The sequence below is a fragment of the Odocoileus virginianus genome, chromosome 33, assembly GCF_023699985.2.
Source record: "Odocoileus virginianus isolate 20LAN1187 ecotype Illinois chromosome 33, Ovbor_1.2, whole genome shotgun sequence".
Taxonomy (NCBI): domain Eukaryota; kingdom Metazoa; phylum Chordata; class Mammalia; order Artiodactyla; family Cervidae; genus Odocoileus; species Odocoileus virginianus.
The window spans coordinates 22796850-22820035 of NC_069706.1; the positions used below are offsets into that span (position 1 = coordinate 22796850).

The following is a 23186-nucleotide window of genomic DNA, read 5'->3' on the forward strand; positions in this document are numbered from 1 at the left end:
CCCCACTCAGTACCCAAATCTTCCCTCGCTTCTCCAGCCCATTGTTTAGGACTGTTGCCTTGAAGTCACCTTGACACCTCCCTTCCCCTAACAATCCAAATATCATCCATCTACAAAATTCTATTAGCTCTTTCTTCCAAGGATGCCCAGACTCTTCCCACTGCATCACACCCACCACCATCTCTTATCTGGCCTGCTGCAATCACTTCCTCAGAGCTACCCAGCTTCTGCATCCCTGTTTAGTCACTTCCAATGCATCGGATCACGTGGTCCTGGAAGATTACAATTCAGATCATGATACTTCTGCTCAAGAAAACTTCAAGGACTTACTATCATGCTTAGAGTGAAGTTTCATCATTGGACCTCCCATCCCCTCTCATCTCATCTTCTGCTGTGGTCTCCAGCCCCGCTGGCCTCCACGCTGACCCTGTGTACACCAAGAGCACTCCTTCCCCAGAACCTCTGCACTGTTTCCTGTGCTTAGAACAGATTTCTCCCAGAGAGCTGCATACTTTGTTTCTTTACTTTCCATATATATATATATATGGGACATTTCTACACTGGAGTGGGTAGCCCATCCCTTCTCCAGGGGATCATCTAACCCAGGAATTGAACTGGGGTCTCCCCTGATTGCAGACAGATTCTTTACCTGCTGAGTTACCAGGGGATCTTCCCGACCCAAGAATCAAACCTGGGTCTCCTGCATTGCAGGCGGATGCTTTACCATCTGAGCCACCAGGGAAGGCCTGTTTCTGCTCACTTATATCCAATCACATTCATTCCTGCAAAGAATTATTTTCCCATCAATATTCCTTAATGCTCAAAGTTCACATGACACTCCACCTGTTCCTGGTGCCGCCAGGGGAATGTGCATTCCTGGCAAAGACCTACTGTAGCATCTGGACAGAGCAGGGTGTTAATCTTTTCCTGGGAGCCTATTTTGGCATCTTCCCCAAGTTACTCAGAGTCTGATAAAGAAGACAAGGAAATACATCCATGCCATATGGTGTGATGGGTCAATGGTGGAAACAGAGCAGGCAGCTGAGTCCAGAGCAGGGAGGTGTCGCATCACGTGTGAGCTGAGTCCTGAAGGCTGGTTACCGCCAGGATGGTGGAAATGAAGATGGTCAGCATGCACATAAGGAGTATTTAGAATCTGGACACATACAAAAGAAAAAAAAATGAACCGCTGAGGTTTAATCTGAAAACATCCACTTTCAGTTTTCCTTTGTGTGAAAATGAATTGGAAATTAGTTGAGGGGACAGGGTACTCTTACACAGTTGTGTGTGTGTGTGTGCTCAGTCGTGGTCGACTCTTTATGACCGTAAGGACCGTAGCCCACCAGGCTCCTCCTCCATGGGATACCCCAGGCAAGAATACTGGAGTCGATTGCCAACTCCTTCTCCAGGGGATCTTCCCAGCCCAGGGAACAAATCCACACCTCCTGCACTGCAGACAGAGTGTTTATCACTGAGCCATCAGGGAAGCCCTTACACATAATTTGAAAGCATGTTTTGGCATGACCATTATGGAGAGCAATGTGCCAGTATCTATGAAGACCTTTAGACCCAAACTCCCATGACCCAACAATCCAACTTCTGTAGGGCTGTTGTTAGGAAAATAAGCAAGTACATCCAAAGAGAGGCATGTGCAGGGGTACTCACTTTAGCCTTATTTGTTGTTGTGGAAAATGGATGAAAATCCAAGACCCTGTACAGGGGAAATGGCTAAGTAAATATATTTGGTTTGCATATGCTACAGAATGCAAAATCCATTGAAAAATGGGATGTGAGCCGATAAAGGACATTCTCAAGAAGTATTCTTGAGTAGAAAGCCCAAATTTTAGAATGCTACGCAGGGTGGGATACTGTTTGTGTCAGCATACTCCCATGTGTGTCCATGCTCAGCTGAAGACACAGGGCTCGGTGGAGGAGGGCTAAGCTATGAGATGAATGATGCCAGAGGGTCAGGGGTGGCTGCAGGCAGATGGGGAGCTCTAGGGGGTGGGAAGCCTCTGTCCAGAAAGAAGGCAATGGTGTTTATATTTCTCAACAAGTCAGCCATTCTGGTCTGGACAGGGAAACATTTGATTCCCTTGGAATCAGAGTAGCGTACATATCCCAACTCAAGCACCCTGGTTTGCGGCTTGTTACCTGGTGGCTCAGATGGTAAAGAATCTGCCTGCAGTGCAGGAGACCTGGGTTCGATCCCTGAATCAGGAAGATCCCCAGAGAAGGGAATGGCTACCTACTCCAGTGTTCTTGCCTGGAGTATTCCATGGACAGAGGAGTCTGGTGGGATACAGTCCACAAAGAGTCAGACAGGACCAAGCAACTAGTACTTTCACAAGAACATGTGGGGGCTTCCCTGGTGGCTCAGTGGTAAAGAATCCGCCTGCCAGTGCAGGAGACATGAATTTGATCCCTGGTCCAGGAAGATCCCACATGCCATCAAGCAGCTAAGCCCATGTGCCACACCTACTGAGCCTGTGTTCTAGAGCCCAGGAGCCGCAGCTACTGAAACCTACACGCCCTGGAACCCAAGCTCCGCAACAGGAGAGGCCACCAAAAAAGAAGCCTGCACACCACAGCTAGAAAGTAGCCCCTGCTTGTCACCACTAGAGAAAAACCCACGCCACAATGAAGGCCCAGACAGCCAAAAATAAATAAATAAATGCAATTATTAAAAAAGAAGAACTTATAGGGGAGGGATAGTTAGGAAGTTTGGAATGGATGTGTACACATGGCTACATTTAAAATGGACAACATTTAAACAGATCTGCTGTCCAGGACATGGAACTCTGCTCAATGTTATGTGGCAGCCTGGATGGGAGGGGAGTTGGGGATGAATGGATACATGGATGTATATGCCTGACTTCCTTTGCTGTGCCCCTGAATCTATCACAACTTTGTTAATTGTCTATTGCCCAATACTAAATACAATTTTTTAAAAAAGAATGACTGGATAGAGAGGTTGACAAGTAAAAGGGAAGCCTGTTTCACCAGGCAGCATAACAAGTGTGTGCTGGGCTATGGAGTGGGGCCTGAAATTCTGTAGACCCAGGCAGAGTGAGTCCAAGCAGAAGATGAGATTCACAATCATCTCAGGGCACTGCCCTGCTTCGCTGGAATCTTTCAGCAAAAGCAGAATCTTACTCTGCTGGGACTATTGTGAGAGGGTCTCGGTTGGTGCATAGAAAGAGAACAGCAAGGGAATATTTATTCCCCCTGAAATCATTCTTCAAAAATTGAGCTATCTTAACACATTGATATAACAACTGCCTGATCGTGGTAGATAGATATGAGAAGAAGTTTGTAGGCAATTGATCAGACATGAAACAAAGGCTGTGACTTTGTGTGTGCCCCTCCTTGACCAGCCAGCAGCACAGATTCCACACCCTGGACCTGGATCGTCCCAAGATTCCCTCCACCAGGTGCTTGAGCCTGGCAAGGACTCTTGAGTCCAGCCCCCGAGGAGTCTGGCAAGCTGTGTAGAGCCTCAGTGAAGGAGGTTGGGCTGTGGACGAGAGCAGGTGTCAGCACTCAGCCTTTTCTACCCTCTCACTTTCCCAGGTGGCTCAGTGGTCAAGAATCCACCTGCCAATGCAGACGATGTGGGAGATGCAAGAGACAAAGGTTTGATCCCTGGGTTGGGAAGATCCATGGAGGAGGAAATGGCAACCCACTCCAGTATTCTTGCCTGCGAAATCCAACAGACAGAGGAGCCTGGTGGGTTATAGTCCATGGGATCACAAAGGGTCAGACGCTACTGAGCAAATAAGCATGGATGCATTAACTAGTGGTGACGAGATGGAGGCCCACCTGCTACCAGCTTAGCTCTTGCTTCACCTTCCTTGTCCCGCTGTGTGAATGCATGAAATGAGTGTGTAGTGTGTAAGAATGCGCATGTGCCCATTCAGAGGGGTCATTCATTTATTCCCTGTTATTTATTAAGTACCTGTTATATAACATGCTTTATTAAAGATAGATATAATACCTAGTGAACAAGACAGAGTTCTGCCATGTAGAGTTCAATTTCAGATAGAAAGGCATAAGAAGTCATGTGAACCAATAACAAGTAAAGTGGATAATTCCAAATCTTGACCAACGCCACAAAGTGTGAAGAGGACGAGGAAGCAGCACAACGGGATAGAGAGTGACTCGGAGCAGGCATGATTTTTGGTAGAATGATCAGGGAGAGCCTCTCTGAGAGATGAATTTTACATGTTGTGTGATGTCACAAAAATCATAGCTGATGGACCAGACCTGCGTCATCCAATAGAACATTAGGTGATGATGGAACGCACTAGAGCTGTACTTCCAACACAGTAGCTATCGGCCATTTGTAGCTATTGAGCACTTGAGATATAGCTACCGTCCCTGCGAAATTAAATCTTTAATTCAATTTAATTTTAATTAATTTGCATTTAAATATTTCCATGTGACTCGTGGCTTTCATAATAGCCCAAAGTCATGCATTTAATGTAAGACCCAAATGATGGCAAGAAGTCAACTCTCCATTCTTACTCCCATCCTTTCTTTTTCCCTCTCTCCGAACCTCCCTCCCTTTCTTCCTTCGTCTTTGCCTTTATTCTCCCTTCTCATCTTTCCAACTGGGCTCTGTGTTTACCTTCCTTCCTTTATCTCTTCCAATTCTTGGGCAAATATTTATTGTGACCCATGTCTCAATTCTAGGCACTAGGTGAGATGCTGAGTGAGTCAGCAATATACATGAGTGCCAGACTGTCTTCCTTCTTTGGAGCTTGCTGGTAAAGAATCCCCTTGAAATGCTGGAGACCTGGTCGATCCATGGGTGGGAAGATCCCCTGGAGAAGGTAAACGCTACCCACTCCAGTATTCTGGCCTGGAGAATTCCATGGACTGTCCATGGGGTCGCAAAGGGTCAGACATGACTAAGTGACTTTCACTTCACTTTCCTTTAGGGACAGACCAGACACAAGAAAATGAACACATAAGCAAGATAATGTCAGATAACAAGGAGCCCTAGGAAGTGAACAAAAGAGGCCAGTGTGAAGCAGAGTGATTTAGATGGTGCCTGGGTAAGGGGACTGCCCTCTGAGTTGGGGATGTTTGAGCCAAGACTTGATTAATGAGAAGGAGCCAGGAAAGGGAAAAGCGGGGGTGGGGGTGGATGGTGGGTGGGCCGGGGGGTGAGAGAGAGAGAGAAACACTCTGTAGGGGATGGGTGTGCATGAATATCTGATGATATAATATTAGAATCTTTGAGGCATTGTGTGTGTGTGTTTGTGTATATCTTTCTAGGTGTGCACTGATCTTCTTTCCTATCTGTCATTTCTCCATCTGTTATATGATCGGATGGATGGGTTTGAAAATCTGTTTAGTATTTCATGCACCTCAAGCTGTGAAAGCCGGGTCTAAGTACAGGCCTGGCAGGGTGCACGGATTAATTAATGATTGTGCTGTGCATCGTTGAAGCTAGAGATCTTGATTTGGGGAAGCAACTTTATGAAGGAAATATCTGAAAGACATTCATGGAAGGTTCTTACCTGGGCAGTTTGTAGGATAAGAGGTCCTGCCATTCTGGCCAAATGTAGAGAAAAAGGGTTTCTGGGCTGCAGTCTATCATCACAGAGAAGTTTCCTTCAGCACTAGAGCTGGTGCCTGGCCGTATGATGAAGCACTCTTCTTCCCAGCACAATTCACAGCTGTCAAGTATGGGTGGATGCTTCTATCTTGATCGAGTTATTTACAAATGTCCATGGCCAGGCATGAGTTGACCTGAGCAACATTTCCACCAATAAAACTAGAGTGCTCTGACTGAGCCATATCCCTCTAGCCGATCAGGTTCCTTGCATCAACAAGGAAGAGACGTGTACAAATTATTTACAAAAACAAAGTTTGTTTTAAGGTGCACCTGAGGTAAACATGAAATAACCTCACCGTCAGCACAAGTCCTAAAGATGGCATTCTCTGCAAATGCACAGTGAATAAACAGGGTTCATAAATATAGCAACACAGTAGTTAACACGTGTACTGAGAAGCTAATTCCTTCCAGGCACTGTGCTGAGCCTTCATTTGTTTGGGCTGCTATAACAAAAGTATCATGGCCTGGGTGGCTTAAGCAACATTTATTTCTTACAGTTCTGAAGGCTGGGAATTTCAAGATCAAAGTGGCAGATTCATTGTCTGCTGAGGACCTGTTTCCAGGTTCAGAGAGGGCTATCTTTTCACTATGTACTTACCTGGCAGAAGTAGGGAGGGAGCTTTCTAGGGTCTCTTTTACAGGGGCACTAATCCTATTCATGAGAGCACCACCCTAAGACCTAATCCCCTCTCAAAGGCCACACCCCCTAATTCCATCCCAGTGGGTGTTAGGACTTAACATGTGATTTGGGTGGGGCACAAACACTCATTCTACTGCAGTATCATAAGCACCACCCCTTTCAACCTGACATGTTCTGAGATAGGTCTTGCTTGGGATCCTCATCATCTGAGGGAACTGAGGCTGGAGGTGGTTAAATAGGTTTCCCAAAGTCCTGTATTTATTTTTATCATTTATTTATTTATTTGGTCACACCATGCAGCACATGGAATCTTAGTTCCCTGACCGGGGATCGAATGTACATCCCCAGCATCCCTGCATGGGAAGTGTGGAGTCTTAACCACTGGACTGCCAGGAAAGTCTCAGCCCAAAGTCCTTTAGGGTGAGGATGGCAGAGCCAGGCAGAAAGTCTAAGACGTGCATAAATAAGGGTGAGAGAGGCGGACTCAGCCGGAGCAAGCAGGGCTTGGCTCAGCCGCAGGATGCTGGTGAGAAGGAAGCAGGGCTGGCAGTATCCCCGAGGCAGTGCTGAGCTGACACACAGCTGGGAGCGCAGTGTGAGATGCAGAGACCTGGAATGCTGCCTTCCCGAGAGGTGCCTTCTCCTGTCACCGTCTGTTAGATCGTGGGCACATGGCGCCCGGACAGACAATGCTGACATCTCTGTAATCATCAGTTAATCGTGGCACCTGCCCTTGGAAACACTGAACCCGAGGAAAGAAGCTACAATAAAACAGCTGATAGAAGTTGGTGTGTGAGGCTCTGCGGCGGGGCGCTCTTTGAATGTGTATGAATAAAGTAACAGAGAAGTACGTTCCGGGTTGAGTCCCCAGTCAGGGGCAGGTGAAGTGAGCCATAATCCTGTTCCTTTAAAATCAGGAAGCATCTTGCTTTCGAATCTCTGGAGTGAGGTGGGCCAATAACGAAAGAGGAAGGATTGGAGGGAGCGTTGTGGATAAGAAGACGCTGATGGAGCTGAGGTTGTCAGCAGGCAAAGGCTTAGGTTTTAGAGCCCTGCTTCCCAGCCTGTGGGCTCGGGAATTACTGCACGGGACCTTCACATCCCTGGAAATACCAAACACTTAATAAGTGTCAACTTAATCTAAAAACCCCATAGGCACACAGATAGCCAATTTTAAAAATGTAAATTCAGTGGTGATGACTCAGTCACAAATTCATTTTAAGGGATTGTTGACTTCATAGTTGCTTTTTGTCCATATGTGTTTTCTAAAATCAGACCATATGAGCGATTCAGCTTCTATCATATGGTGGTCTGTTGATGCTGAAGCCCAGTGGGCGAGCTGGGAGAAGCCAGAGATGATAAGGAGAAATAAAAGCAAGCCTGAGATTCGTGCAGTTTGAGGCATGGGCCCTATAAAGTGGCCAAGCTCTGTCTATCACTGAAGCTTCCCAAGTGCTTGGGAACCCTGGGATGGCACAGCAAATGAGATTTCTAGAAATTCCCTGGATTCTATGCCAAACAGAAGCGTTTCGGTGCTTTCAGAATGGGTCATATCAATGCCCATTGGAGAAGTCCGTTTCTGGGAATCAGGGTCATCATATACAGAGGGGTATGTGTATTAGGGAGTCTTCCCAGATGTCTCAGTGGTGAAGAATCCACCTGCAATGCAGGAGACGCAGGTTCAATCCCTGGATCGAAAAGATCTCCTGGAGAAGGAAATGGCGACCCACTCCAGTTTGCTTGCCTGGGAGATCCCATGGACAGGGGAGCCTGGCAGGCTGCAGTCCATGGGGTCCAGCGTCGGACACAACTTAGGGGCTAAACAACAACAACATATGTATTAGGCCACCAATTTTAGGTGTTTGGATTCAGAATTTAAGCAGGACTCATCTCCGTCACTCAGTCAACACACAGATTTGTTGGCATCTGCTCTGTGCTGCGTTACACAAGCAGTGATAACGGGGACACTGACCAATATTTGCTCTGTGCTGGGCATGTTTTCCTGTGAATGAGGAAGAGGTGCTGTTATACCCATTTGACAGATGATGAAACTGAGGATCAGAGACATGAAACATGTTGCTCAAAGCGAGTTGTGGTTCAGAGATGGAAGCCCAAAGTTGAACACTGAGTCACCTGCCTTTGTCGGGACGAGCTCCCACTGATGAGCTTCTGAAGAAGGTGATCGTGGACTCTGGAATCAAGTCAGCGCTCAGTCAGTGATTCCCCTCTCTGAAACTCGTGGACCTCTGTGGATCCTGAGACACAAGGATTGGCCTCCTAGACTGTCTTTACTGTTTTAGAAGACGAAGACTTCTTCAGGGTGAGATCTCGCTCTTCATTTTCTCTCTTGATCTCGGCACAGAGTTGGCACAAGAAGTGGCCAAATTAATGAAATGGTTTTCTGTCCTTTTCTTTCATAAATCCTAACATATCTGTGTCTGCCTGGCACTAACTTTGAAACCACAAAAATTCCTGCGATCTGGGTATACTGCTGTCTCCCACCATGCGGTTGTATGTCATTCAAAACTGGAATGCTTTCCTCTTTCTTCTCCAGTTAGTTACATTCTTTGCCTTTTCTCACAGCCTAGATCCTTCTTTCCCTCCTCCTCCTTCTCCACTCCTTCCCTTCCTCTTGTCTTTCTTTCTCTTTCTTCTCCTTTCTAATCACCTCCATCCTCCCCTTCTCCTCTCTCCCTCCTCTTCTCTCCTCTACCCACACTTTTTCTGTCACCCCCTTCTCTCTCTTGGAGGCAGATGCAATTTTGTCTGAAAAGAGACTTCTGCCCACAACAGAGATGCCGCATCTGAACCACAGGTCACGTGACAGATATGGGAAACTCAGACTTCCCTGGTGGTCCAATGACTGAGAATCTGCCTGCCGATGCAGGGGACACGGGTTCGACCCCTTGTCTAGGAAGATTCCATACACCGCGGGGCAATCAAGCCTGTGCATCTAGGGCCCGTGGTTCACAACAAGAGAAACCACGGCAGTGAAAACCTGTGCACCACACCTGGAAAGTAGTCGCTGCTTGTTGCAACTAGAGAAATTCTGTGTACAACAGTGAAGACCTAGTGCCGCCAAAAATAATAAATAAGTAAATAAATAATTTTTTTTTTTTGTAAAGTGGGAAATTCACATGTGTTCCTCAGGGAACTCGTGGTCTATTGCCGGGCAGGTACCATGCCCGCTTTATCATCACTGTATACCCGACATAATAAGCACCAGCAAAACTGGATGCAATCAACCAGAGAATTTGTATTAGCATAGCCCTTTCATGGTACAGGTCCAGAAACAGAAAAATCCCTGTCTTAAACCCATTTGGCAAGTTAGTTCTTAAGTCAGAGTTCTCACTCAGGATCGCTTCTTTCTCAGCTTCAATGTGGTCCTTAGCCACATGGCCCTGGAAAAGGCTGCTTTTCTTGGGTCTTCTTTATAAGAAATGTGGTTTCCCAAGGGTTTGACTTTTCACCTTCAGGGATTTCAAGATTCATAAAAGTTGACTTTGAAAAGCAGCATGAACTCCAACAGGATGAGGCAGAAAAGAGTCTAGCTCTGTGGTCCGGAGCAGGGTTTATTGTCTCTTGGACTCAGTTTCCACATCTCTATAATGGGCACAGGGATTCATATGGCACTGGTGAGGCTGAGCCAGCATAATACATGAAATTGTCTGGCTCAGCGCTGGGCAAGTAGCATGTACCCGACTGACTTTGTAAGTTTCTTTCTTCATTGCAGAGGAGACAGCCCTACCTCATGCCCTTGCTCTAGCAACCATTCTCTTGAGTTACAGTTTATGAGGAAGGCTCAGAAAATATTGCTCATTTATGCACCATTTATCCCACTGGATAATGCATTTGGGAAAATTTCAGGTGTCTGTATACATCTGATTCAGGCAAGCCAAAAGCAGGCTCAGCTGATGACCCTTCCAGAGAGAATGGACTCTTTACATCTTACATGGGTGATCACCTTCTCCCTTGGCATCCATGATGGTGTCCATTTGCTTCAGTTGATGATGCTCCAGAGAGAGATATCACAAATTAAATGATGGAGTTTGATCTGGCAAGAATTTCTGGGGCTTCTGGCCTGGGTTTCTGTAACTCCCAGTGGTGAGTCAGTAACAGCCCACCTTTACAACACATATAATGAGGCTCAAAATCCAGCTTTGCCACCTACCATCAGAGTGACCTTGACCCAGTCATGTAACTTTTCTGAGCCTCTGTTTTTTGGTGAAGCATTGCTAGGCAGTAACTGAGAGCTTGGGCTAATGTGCAGGATGGACCTGGGATTTGAATTTCAGTTCCACCTATTGTGACTTGGGACTAACAAATCAATTTCACTGAGTCTCAGTTTTCTGACCTCTAAGTGGGGAGGATAGGAGTACCTTTTTAAGAAAGTTGTTTTAAAAAATTCACAACTAATGTATTGAGAACCTACTATCAGTGAGGCACTCTTTCAGATATTAACTCATATGTGTGTGTGCTAAGTCGCTTCAATCGTTCAGACTCTGCAAACCTCTGGACTGTAACCCTGCAGTCTCCTCTGTCCATTGGATTCTCCAGACAAGAATACTGGATTGAGTTACCATGACCTCCTCCAGGGGATCTTCCTGACCCAGGGATCAAACCTGTGTCTCTTACATCTCCTGCATTGGCAGGCAGGTTCTTTACCACTAGCCCCACCTGGGAAGCCCATTAACTCATATAACCTTCTCGAAATCCCTATGAAATAGGTATTATCAGTATGACAGCTGTTTTTTTTTTTTTTTTCCAAATTATGCCCCAAAATATTAGGTTAGTAATTTGCCCAGAGTCAAGTGGCTAATAATGTTACTAAACCAAACTTAGATGCACTCGCCCACCCAAAATAAAACTGACCTACTGACACCAGGTGCTGGTTGTGGGGAAGGAAAATGTAATGTTTATTGCACGGCAGCACACAAGGAGTCCATGACAGCTAGAGCTCAAAACACCCAAACTCCCAGAGGGGTTTCAAGAAAGCATTTTTAAAGGCTGAGAGAGGGAGGGGGATCACAGGGTATGAATCTGCTTGTGCACAATTCTCTGATTGGCTGATGGTAAAGTATCAGCCAATCAGATGGCAGCATCATAGGGGTTACCGTTACCAGCCCTTGGGCTCTGAGAAGCCTGGGGGCCGTGTGCGCATGGTTATCTAGTGTTGATAGTTAACATCTAATTTGCTGGGAGCTTTAACATCTGTAAGACAAAGCAGGAAATGTGCATCAGTTACTGTTATCTAGGGACTTCAGAGAGGAACTAAAGCAAAGGATATGGGGAGGGTCTGTGCTGGGAAGCATCTGCTCTGTCACAGTAAGTGAATCCAGATTCGGTTCATCTGGAGTCTGTGCTTTTTAACCACCAGGATGTGGAGCCCAGGGTCTGAAAGTGTTTGGAGACCTCGAGCTGGTGTCAGGATTTGAACTCTCAGCCTCCAAACAGCACGTACAGTAAATGGCATCTGATAACTACTGTGGGATCTCTGTCGTTAAAGCTGTTGCCCCAGATGGTGACCTGCATCCAGATGGGGCTTGTGCCCAGCCCACTACCCCCACCGGCAGATCAGAGGTGGGGGAGCTTGGAGAGCGTGTTGGCTCGTGTCTCATAAACATTTGGGGCTGTGAGAGCAACTGCGTGATCTTGCGGGATGATTCTCGGCTTCAGGATGGTGTGTTGATGCCGATGTCGCGGCTGCTCTGGGCACCCCAGATACTGTTAACAAGCCGTTCCAAGCACAGATGCAGTGTTTTCTCACCATATGTCCATGCTGCAATGCAGGGTCCTTCAGACAGGAGATGACGTGGAATTCAGAAACGCTGAACCCCATGCACCACAAACCTACTTAGAGGAGCCCTCCAAACTGCCCCAGTTCTCCTGACTTCCAACGATCATGTTTCCATTTGTATGTCATTCATTCATTCTCCCAACACCCACACATCATTATGGGGCCGCTGCCATGCAGTAGGGACTGTGTCAAGCACTGGGGATACACAGGTGAATGAAACATTGTCCAAGTCTTCCAGAAACTGAGCTTAGTCATGGAGGGCATGGGAACCAACCATATTATGATGTTTGTTGTTCAATTGCTTAGTCATGTCTGACTCTTTTGGGATCCCTGGGGCTGTAGTCCACCAAGCTCCTCTGTTCCTGGATTTTCCAGGCAAGAATACTGGAGTGGGTTGCCATTTCCTTCTCTCATTAATACATTATCCTAACCATATGATGACATTATTTTAAGCTGTGTAACACAGAAAGTTATCAGAGACCCTGGGAATTCAAAGGAGTTGGTGAAAATCTTGGTGATGGAGTTAAAATTTCTTTTTGCACATCAGTGTCTGTAAATACATTTCCTATTCAAGTGTGTGCTTAGTCACTCAGTCATGTCCGACTCTTTATGACCCTTTTGAACTGTAGCTCAAGAGGCTTCTCTGTCCATGGAATTCTTCAGCCTAGAATACTGGAGTGGGTTGCCATTTCCTCCTCCAGTGGATCTTCCCGATTTAGGGATCAAACCCATGTCTCCTGTGTCTCTTTAGGAGGACTCCCCAGATAGGCAAAGATCATTTCCCACCTTCTCCTAGTGAAGGTAAAGAGACTCTGATATTCCTTCGCCCTGCTTTTCTGGCAAGTGGATTGTGAACACGTGATGTAAATGTCCACCTCCAACTGGCATCTCCCTTGAGTTTCAGACTCCTGTATCAACTCCTCCATGTGAGTATCTCAGATTACAAGTCCAAAATCAGACTTGGTTTCTTCCCCTGAAACTGGCTTCTTTTCCAGGGTTCTCCACGTTGATAAACTACTACTTAATCATCAGCTCAGGCCAATAGTCTTGGAGTCTTCTAAGACACTCTCTCTTCACACACATCCCACCCATCCTGAGGGACTATTGGCCCTACTTTTTAAAGACATCCCAATTCTGAACACTACTTCCTGGGTTGCCCTCTCCACCTGCGTGCCTGCACCCCCATCTCTGACCTACCCTCCAGCAATGGCCTCTTAGCAGGCAGCTTTCCTTCTGCTCTTGCCACATACCTGTGTGTTCTCAGCAAAGCAGCTGGAGAAAGATCTCTTAAAATGTAAAGCTTATGTTCTCCTGTTTCCTGTTCTCCAATGGTTCCTCCATGTATGGAATAAAACCCAGTGTCTTGCCCGTGGCCCGTATGAACAGCAGCCCCCGCCCTCGACCTCATGGTCTTTTCCTCCACACCCCCTGACCTTGTGTCCTTACTTCCTTAGCCTTGCTCACTCCCCTCTGGCACGACTGGTCACCTCCCTGTTCCTCAAGCACATAAAGATGTGAGAGCGTGGGCTTGGTGAAATGTCAGATCCAGCCAAAAAGAACTTACCTAAACCCAGGAGAGAGAAGGAAAGCTGGGATGAAAAATTCCTGAGAAGGTAGAAGGAGATAAGATGCAAAGCCCTTGTGGGGAGGGGTTGGTCTTACACTTTAGAGAGCTGTCTCCTCTAGTTTTTTTTTTGTTTTTTTTTAGGAACAGGGAAGCTCTATTTCTAGATATAGAAATAGCTGTATCTAGAAATACCTAGGTCGATAGACAGACAGACAGATATCTAGACATATCTAGCTATTTCTAGGTAAAGAGATTGCTGCTGAAATAAGGACCCAGGTGAGTAGATTGGTGAGGGGATAAGGGCTGAGAATTGGTGAGATTGGGGCAGCAAAAGCTATCACATCAAAGCCTCGCCTTAGAACAGGAGCCTAATGGCTTACTCATATATTCATTCAACAGATATTTACCGAGCACCTGCTATTTGCCAGGAGCTGGTGGTAGATGTTTGCTTGGCCACTGAGCTTAGGAACCAAGACTAAGCTCAGCCAGTGAGACTTTGAAAAAGTATCTTTAGGTTCTGAGTCTGTTTCCTTCTTTGTAAAAGTGAAAAGTAATAATACCTGCTCTTTTGATCAAAATAGTTATTTATGTGATACTATACAGAACTCTCCTTTTATTGGATGTAGCAGTTATACTAGAAGCTCTGGGGGTGGGGGAAGGACCTTGTCTGTTATGTTTACTAGTATATTGCCATTTATGGATGTGAGCATTTATGGAAAGAATGAATGAGTATAACTGATTCAGAATCTTTTTTGGAAAGGAGGGTCTGCTACTTCATTGATTTTGAGCATCTACTGGATACCTAGTTACTGGCGAAAATTCCTGTATATCTCACACAACAATAGTTGTCTTTTTTTTTTTATTGCAGTATAATTGCTTTACAACATTGTGTTAGTTCTGAAGTGAATCAGCTGTAAGCATACATACATCCCCCCCTCTTGGACCTTCCTCCCACCCCCATCTCACCCCCTGGGTTGTCACAGACCACTGAGCTGAGCTGTCTGTGCTATATAGCTGCTTCCCACTGGCTGGCTATTTTACCCATAACAGTGTATATATGTCAATTCCAATCTCTTAATTCATCCCACCTTCCCCTTCCCCCACCCCATGTCCATATATCGGTCCTCTATGTCTGTGTCACTATTCCTGCCCTGGAAATAGGTTCATCTGTACCATTTTCCTAGATTCCACATATGAGATGGTTTTCCCATATGTGCCCCAAGTGCAGGAACTCTTCTCAAATGCATGGCGGTATCCATCTGTAACATGACAATCAAAGCCATTTAGGCATCTCTGTTCCCCACTACTCTCTCTGTTGCCTCTCTAGCCCCCTTCTGCTCATTGCTGTTTGCATTGATCACTGAGCTAGGCACGCACTTACTTCCCTATATACACTGGCTTGAAAAGTAAAAGTGAAAGTCGCTCAGTTGTGTCCAACTCTGCCATCCTGTGGACTGTAGCCTACCAGGCTCTTCTGTCCATGGAATTCTCTAGGCAAGAATGCTGGAGTGGGTTGCCATTCCCTCCTCCAGGGGATGTTCCCAACCCAGGGATCGAACCCATGTCTCCTGAATTGCAGACAGATTTTTTACCATCTGAGCCATACAGGCTGGATACCGTTTATTTGCATTGATCACTGAACTAGGCATGCACTTACTCCCCTATATACACTGGCTTACAGGCTGGATACCATTTATCTCAGATGCTTCAGATAAAAAACTCAAGATCCACAAAGATCTTGACAGACTGCAGCAATTAGCTGAAGTGAAGGAGATGAATTTGAACGAGGTCAGTATAAAGATAAACACTAAGCTCTAAGAAGTCAACAGCAGAGACTGGATGAGAAGAAAACCCTAGCAGGTAAAAAAAAAAAAAAAAGAAAGCAACAAAATAAAAGAGCAATGTATATATACTGAGGGGCAAAATTCTGGAAACGGCCATGTATTAAAAATATCTATCTTTAGTATTTTTTGCATCAACAATTTACTTGGTATTTTTATACTATGACATGAGTTTCATAATAAAATAAGAGAGTCTCTCTAATTGGATTAAAAGTGGGATATCTATCAGTATATTCCTTCACCTCCAGCTAAACTAATAGCAGCTCCCCTGATCAGGAAGTATGGTGATATGGACTTGAATCAGAATATTCTTTTTTTTTTTTTCTAGATCAGTTCCTTAGTTTCCATGTTGTTCAACTTTTCCATTTGGTCAAACATAAATATTTTCTCCTTGCCCTTCTCTAACAATTGCTGTTCCAATGATTGTGTGCCCCTGGCTTAAGCTTTTAAAATTCTGGCATTTTTTGGACACTATTCCAAGTGATTCACCTGTATTATCTTCTCTACAATCCTATAAGAGAGGGATTCTTATTAACCCTGGGCTTCCCTGGCGGCTCAGACAGTAAAGTCTCTGCCTGCAATGCAGGAGATCCAAGTTCACTCCTTGGGTCAGGATGATTCCCCTGGAGAAGGGAATGGCTACCCACTGCAGTATTCTTGCCTGGAGAATTCCATGGACAGAGGAGCCGTGGGATCATAAAGAGTCGGTCACGACTGAGTAACTAACACTTTCACTTATTAACCCTATTAACCACCAGAGTGGTTTGTGCAAGTGAAAGTGGCTCAGTTGTACCTGACTCTTTGCGACCCCAGAGACTATACAGTTCATGGAATTCTCCAGGCCAGAATACTGGAGTAGGTAGCGACTTTCCCTTCTCCAGGGGATCTTCCCAACCCAGGGATCTAACCCACATCTCCCTCATTGTAGGCAGATTCTTTACCAGCTGAGCCACAAGGGAAGCCCAAGAATACTGGTTGGTTTAGTCACTTCATCAAAGTGATATGGGTAGTCAGAACTCTGAAATCAGACAAGTGTGACTCCCCCAAAACTATGTTCCTTAGCACTGCCCCTCCAAGCAACATAATTAAATCTGACGAAAACCAAAGAGGCACACAAATGTGAAGACATTTGAAATACTGGGGAGAAGATGTCTGTTCAAGATGAGTATGATTATTTATGGCCAGAGCTATTGCTTTGATCTGAAAACTGCTCACTGCCCAATCATTATACCCAAACGACATCAAACTCCATGTGAATTTCTCTGCATTAGACAAGAGGCACATTCCTCTTGCCTAATAAAAGTGCTTGCCGAGAAAGCTCAAAACCCAGTAGCAATTAATTATTGACAGAGCATGTGAATTAGAGATAAAAGAAAAGTCATTCTTTCTCCACACAGGCGATAGTAAATAAATTTAATTATGGTAGGGGAAGCTGAGGGATCTTCGTCTGTATTAAGTTTTATTAGCTGAGACATTTAAAAGCGTGTCATCATAACAAAGAGGTCTTGTGTAATCCTGAATGTACCACTTTGGTGCAAGGCTCAGAAGTGAATAGACTTAATGGAGTACATGGTGGCAGATGGCCTGCTGTACCAACAGGTATGGAACAGGTTTATCGTCAATTAACTTTGGTCCACATATGCCTACAGCAAATTGACTGTATAATAGGATCTTGAGCCTCATTTTCTCACTGATAGACTGGCCACATTGGTATTAGAGAACCAATAGCATCAAACTCCTTTAGTCCCTTGAAGCTCCCAAGTAAGACAAGGCCACTCTGAAGGTGAACAGGGATGGAGGGGTGGGTTTGAGATGCAACCTTGGGAAGGGAACCAAGAGATATGGGACCTGGTGTGGGATCTATTGGGCTTCCCAGTGGCTCAGCGGTAAAGCATCCACCTGCAATGTAGGAAACACAGGAGATGCAGTTCAATCCCTGAGTTGGAAAGATCCCCTGGAGGAGGCCATGGCAACCCATTCAAGTATTCTTGCCTGGAGAATCCCATGGACAGAGGAGACTGGTGAGCTACAGTCCAGTGGGTCACAAAGAGTCGGACACAAATGAAGCAACTGAGCACATGTGTGTGGGACCTATCATGACCTTACTGAGCAAACTTGGAAGCCAAGAAGGAAGAAATCCCATGTATGAAACCAGTTCTGTGCTAGATGTTGTCACACTCTATGTCACACTATTAATATATGTCATACATTTCATTCTCAGCTGAAGTTGAGGTAAGTTTCAGGACTTTGAAGATGAAGATAATAAGGCTCAGGGATGTGATTCAACTTGCTGAAGTCACCAAACCTCTCTGATTCACTGTCTCTGGGCTTGAGTTTCCTCATTTGCATAAAGATGCCTTTGGACTAGGTTGGACAATTGTGTGTTTAGTTGCTCAGCCATATACGCCTCACTTGCTGCCCCATGGACCGTAGCCCATCAGGCTCCTCTGTCCATGGGATTTCCCAGGCAAGAATACTCGAGTGGGTTGCCATTTCCTTCTCCAGGGAATCTTCCTGACCTGGGGATTGAACTCGAGTCTCCTGCATTTTGGGTGGATTCTTTACCACTGAGCCACCATGGAAACCCTTTGACTAGGTTTGTTGTTGTTCAGTCACTTGGCCATATCTGACTCTTTGCAACCCCATGGACTGCAGCACACCAGGCTTCCCTGTCCTTCACCATGTCCCAGAGCTTGCTCAAACTCATGTCCATTGAGTCGGTGATACCATCCAACCATCTTGTCCTCTATTGTTGCCTTCTCCTTCTGCCATCTATCTTTCCCAGCATCAGGATCTTTTCCAGTGAGTCGACTCTTCACATCAGGTAGCCAAAGTATTGGAGCCTCAGCTTCAGCATTAGTCCTTCCAGTGAATATTCAGGGTTGATTTCCTTTAGGATGGACTGGTTGGATCTCCTTGCAGTCCAAGGGACTCTCAAGAGTCTTCTCCAACACCACAGTTCGAAAGTACCAATTCTTTGGCACCCAACCTTCTTTGTCCAACTCTCACATCCATACATGACTACTGCAAAAACCACAGCTTTGACTACATGGACCTTTTCATCTAGGTTAGGGGCCAGCCAATGATATCTTAAAGGGCCAGTTATAAAATGTGTTCAGATTTGCATGTGATATGGTCTCTGTTTGCAGGTATTCAACTATGCTGATGTAGATGCAAAAAGCAGCCACAGACTTTACAGAAAGGAATGAGTGACCATGTTCCAATGACAATTTATTTATAAGCATTGCAATGTGAATTACATACAATTTGCATGTGCCACAAAATGTTAGTCTTATTATTTTTGTTTTTCCCCCATCCGAACTACAGTCCATGGGGTCCGCAAAGCGTAGGATATGACTAAGTGACTTTCACTTTCACTTCACTTTAAAGATGAGAAGTCATCCTTACCTGTGGGCCATACAAAAACAGGAGGCAGGCAGTAGTTTGCCAACCCTTAGGCTAGATCACCTTTGAGGTCTTGCTGAGCTCAAACACTTTCCAAAAGCCACTACAACAATCCTATCCTTGATTTATTAAGCTCTTACACATGCCAGCTTCTGTGCTAAATGCTTTAAAAGCATTATCTCCTTTAATCCTTTTACAACCATGTGAAGTAGGTGCTATCATTATCTTTATTTCAGAGATTATAAAACTAATACACAGAGAAATTAAGAGTCCAACTAGGTTAAACATAACTGGCAAGAGCTAGAGCTGCAATTTAAATGCCAGGTGTATAACATTCCCAAGAATGAATGCACAAGCTTTTTGCTGCCTCTTATGATAATACTTTAATCAGAACTATAGTGAGACATACAGCCTAAAAAGGGTTTCTCTGCTGGCTCAGATGGTAAAGAATCTGCCTGCAGTGTAGAAGACCCATCTTCAGTTTCTGGGGCAGGAAGATCCCCTGGAGAAAGGAATGGATACTCACTCCAATATTTTTGCCTGGAGAATTCCATGGACAGAGGAGCTCGGGGGTCTGTGGTCCATGGGGTCGCAAAGAGTTGGACACGACTGAGCAACTCACACGTCTAAAAAGAACTTCCAAGTGTATATGAATTTTATTTGGTAGTTCCCCACTGAGCTGTTTATATCATATGTTTCCTGGGACAAGTTCAGTTATTTCTGGATAGGAATAACCAGTCTTTTGTTTTCCTCCTTCTTCTAGAAATGTGATGCCCAAGACTTTGGATGGACAGTTAACCATGGAGAAGACGCCAAGTTACTTTGTGACAAATGAGGCTCCCAAGCGCATCCACTCCATGGCCAAGGACATCAAACTCATCGTGGTGGTGAGGAACCCCGTGACCAGGGCCATCTCCGACTACACCCAGACACTGTCAAAGAAACCCGAAATCCCCACCTTCGAGGTGCTGGCCTTCAAAAATAGGACCCTAGGGCTGATCGACGCCTCCTGGAGCGCCATTCGAATAGGAATCTATGCTCTGCATCTGGAAAACTGGCTCCAGTATTTCCCCCTCTCTCAGATCCTCTTCGTCAGCGGTGAGCGACTCATAGTGGACCCCGCCGGGGAAATGGCCAAAGTACAGGATTTTCTAGGCCTCAAGCGTGTAGTGACTGAGAAACATTTCTATTTCAACAAAACCAAGGGGTTCCCTTGCTTAAAGAAGCCAGAAGACAGCAGTGCCCCCCGGTGCTTAGGCAAGAGCAAGGGTCGGACTCATCCTCGCATTGACCCGGATGTGATCCACAGACTGCGGAAGTTCTACAAACCCTTCAACATGATGTTTTACCAAATGACTGGTCAAGATTTCCGGTGGGAACAGGAAGAGGGTGACAAATGAGGCTCGCGATGTGCCGGGAAGCCTGGCGAGTTTCTAGGGAGGCTCCTGACCCGAGTCCTGAATCCCCCAGATCTGTAGCCTCAGCCTTGCTGGGGTGCCAAGTAGATCTCCTTCTTTGTCCAGTCAGGATTGCTTCCAATGCTGTTGGCAGAGGGGTGGATCCCCTGGCATGCTCATAGGGTACCAGGCCTGCTTGGGTAGCAGCATCTGGTTGACCAGCTGGCCACCAGAATCCACTGCTAATTCTTGTCTTCTGTGGGTTAGTCCAGTCTGAAGACAGGATAAATAGCTGTCAAGGTCAGAGATAGTGCCATGAATGTTTGTTTAAATAAGAAAGAAGGGAAGGTCTACTTTGGGCAGGGACCTCTCACTTTAACTTGAGAAGCCCAAGTTCTAGCCGCATATCTGGCACAGGCCCCCTGCTCTATCAACCTCTGCTTTGGCATTTCGCCAGAATACTAATTGTGGCTGATTGCTCCAGGACTCCTAGGGAGCAAGATCCTCCCTCTTAAGGTGTCTCAAGCCTTCTCCTTAAAGGTCTCATCCCACAACCCTTTGACTTCCTCACTCCTCATCTGATGAAGGCAGAGGCATGCACATTCCTCACCAAAAACAAAAAGCTGACGTCCCTGGAAGCCTTCCTTCTAAGAGCCTTCGATGGGCAGTTGGGTCCCTCTCTTCATGAGTATCCTGGGTGGTAGAGAAGCTTAGTCTGGGCCCTCCTTAGAATCAGACTCACAGGACTGCTCTTAGAGCAAGGGAATTGCAGCTGAGCCCAGAGCTCTGAGGTTGGAAAAGATGAATGCCATCTCTGGGAGTGAAAAAAGAAAACCAGTCTTCTTGGTGGGAGGTCTCCATCTCTGAGACCGTCAGCAGCATGGATCTGAGACAAGCTTTTGGAGGGGCTCTCTCCTTTAGGGTCCCCCGAGGAGCAGGGACCAGAGAGCTGGCATGTCTTTTGTCATGAATAACCTTTAGCAACCCAACCCACAGGGGATTGATCACCATCTCTCTCTTTGTCCCACCATCTCCCCTTCGTGGTCATCTCACGCTTCATTTGCTCGATTCAGAGATGGCACGTATTGGGGCAGCAACAAGCAGGCTGACTCCTTTTGTCAGAGTGTCAGGGGGTGGGGGAGGGTAAGGGCTGTCTGAGGACACCCCCATCAAGGGCTGCTGCATCAAATGTCCCTTCCCATTAGTTTGATTCCATTAAAATGCAGCATTTGACATGAAGCACTCTTCACAGATCTCCAGAACCAGGAACTGTTCTAGCAAAATTGGAAATATGTATGAGTGGGGGGAGGGAGTGAAATCTGTTCAACTGTTATTAAACTGTCATTTCTCTCGCTAACTGAAAACTGTGTTGTTATAAAGCTTAATGCAATCTGATTGATGGATTTTGATGGTGTGTTTGTGTTGGTTACCTCCATTCCCACCTCCACCTCCACCCCCCTGAATTCTAGGAGTATCCCTTCTCTGGGATAGCCAGGAGGACCCAGGTTAGCAACTCTGCCAGGGAATTCTATCTGCAGGGCAGGATGATTCTTGAAATAGCACAAAGGAAGCAGTTCCTGTAAGAGGTGCAGTGTCCTCCCCTCTTAACCCATTCTGGCAAGGAACAGACTGATGTGCAAGATTCAGAAACACTCTGACAATTTTTTTTCCAGATTAAAAAAATGGTTATTGAGTTAAGGCAGCATATATCCCTTTACTACCAAAGTAAAAGGGGTTTCCCTGGTGGCTTAGCAGTAAAGACTCTGCCTGCCATGCTGGAGAGGTGGGTTCCATCCCTGGGTCGGGAAGATGCCCTAGAGAAGAGAATGGCTACCCACTCAAGTATTCTTGCCTGAAAAATTCCATGGACAAAGAAGCCTAGTGGGCTACAGTCCATGGGGGTCACAAGAATCAGACATGACTTAGTGACTAAACCACCAAAGTAAAAGAAGATACAAATAAAACTGTGCCACATGTACACATCCACACCTATTTGAAAGAAGACAGGGCCTGCTTGATCAGAAGAATGTACAGTGGGATGACTGATTTAGGGCCTTGTTTTATAAGCAAGGGCTTCCTGGATGGCTCAGACAGTAAAGAATCTGCCTGCAATGCAGGAAATGCTGTTTTCAATCCCTGGGTTGGGAAGATCCCCCTGCAGTAGGGAATGGCAACCCACTCCAGCTTTCTTGCCTGGAGAATTCCATGCACAGAGGAGCCTGGTGGGCTACAGTCCATGGGGTTGCAAAGAGTCCAACACAATTGAGTGACTAACACCAAGTAACTAATTTCATGAGCAAAGCAAGGAGTAGCTCTGATTAGTATTAGAGGCAACTGTGGGGGTATTTTCAAGCTACAACCTCCTAAGCTGCATTGCAGAATTTTTAAAGGGTTAGAATCTCTAGGGTGGGGCCCGGGCATCTACCCTTTCAAAAATAGTGTTATGGAAGCTGGGTTTGAGAACAAGAAGTCTCACCTGTGTATTTCTTTGTCCCTCTCATCCTCCTTCCTCCTCTGCTTTCATGCCTTTGTGGGGATCACTTCTGAATGAGATGGTCCCTAGGACTGATGGTTTCCTTAGAGGAATAGGTCTCTCTTGGAGTTCAATAACAACCAAGTAAGGGGTAACCTTATAACTAAGGAGGTCAGAGGAGCAGCTCATGGTAGGAAAACTTGCAAGATATTTTTCCATGAGCTAAGAAGGACCAGTGGGCTTCCCCCGTGACTCAGCAGTAAAGAATCCACCTGCCAATGCAGGAGACTCAGGTTCGATCCCTGGTTCAGGAAGATCCCCTGGAGTAGGAAATGGCAACCCATGCCCATATTCTTGCTTGGAAAGTCTTATGGACAGAGGAGACTTGCAGGCTACAGTCCATAAGTTCACCGAGAGTCAAACATGACTGAGCGACTGTG

General features: G+C 45.9%; 1 protein-coding gene across 1 annotated transcript in view; it reads left to right on the plus strand.

The window, feature by feature from the left end:
- Positions 1 to 21668, plus strand: part of HS3ST4 (heparan sulfate-glucosamine 3-sulfotransferase 4) — a 473163-nt gene extending 451495 nt beyond the window's left edge. The window contains exon 2 of the mRNA XM_070461069.1: positions 19640 to 21668. Coding sequence (XP_070317170.1) covers positions 19640 to 20276 — 637 coding nt within the window. The 3' untranslated portion in view covers positions 20277 to 21668. The remainder of the gene's footprint in view (positions 1 to 19639) is intronic.
- Positions 21669 to 23186: the final 1518 nt, after the last annotated feature.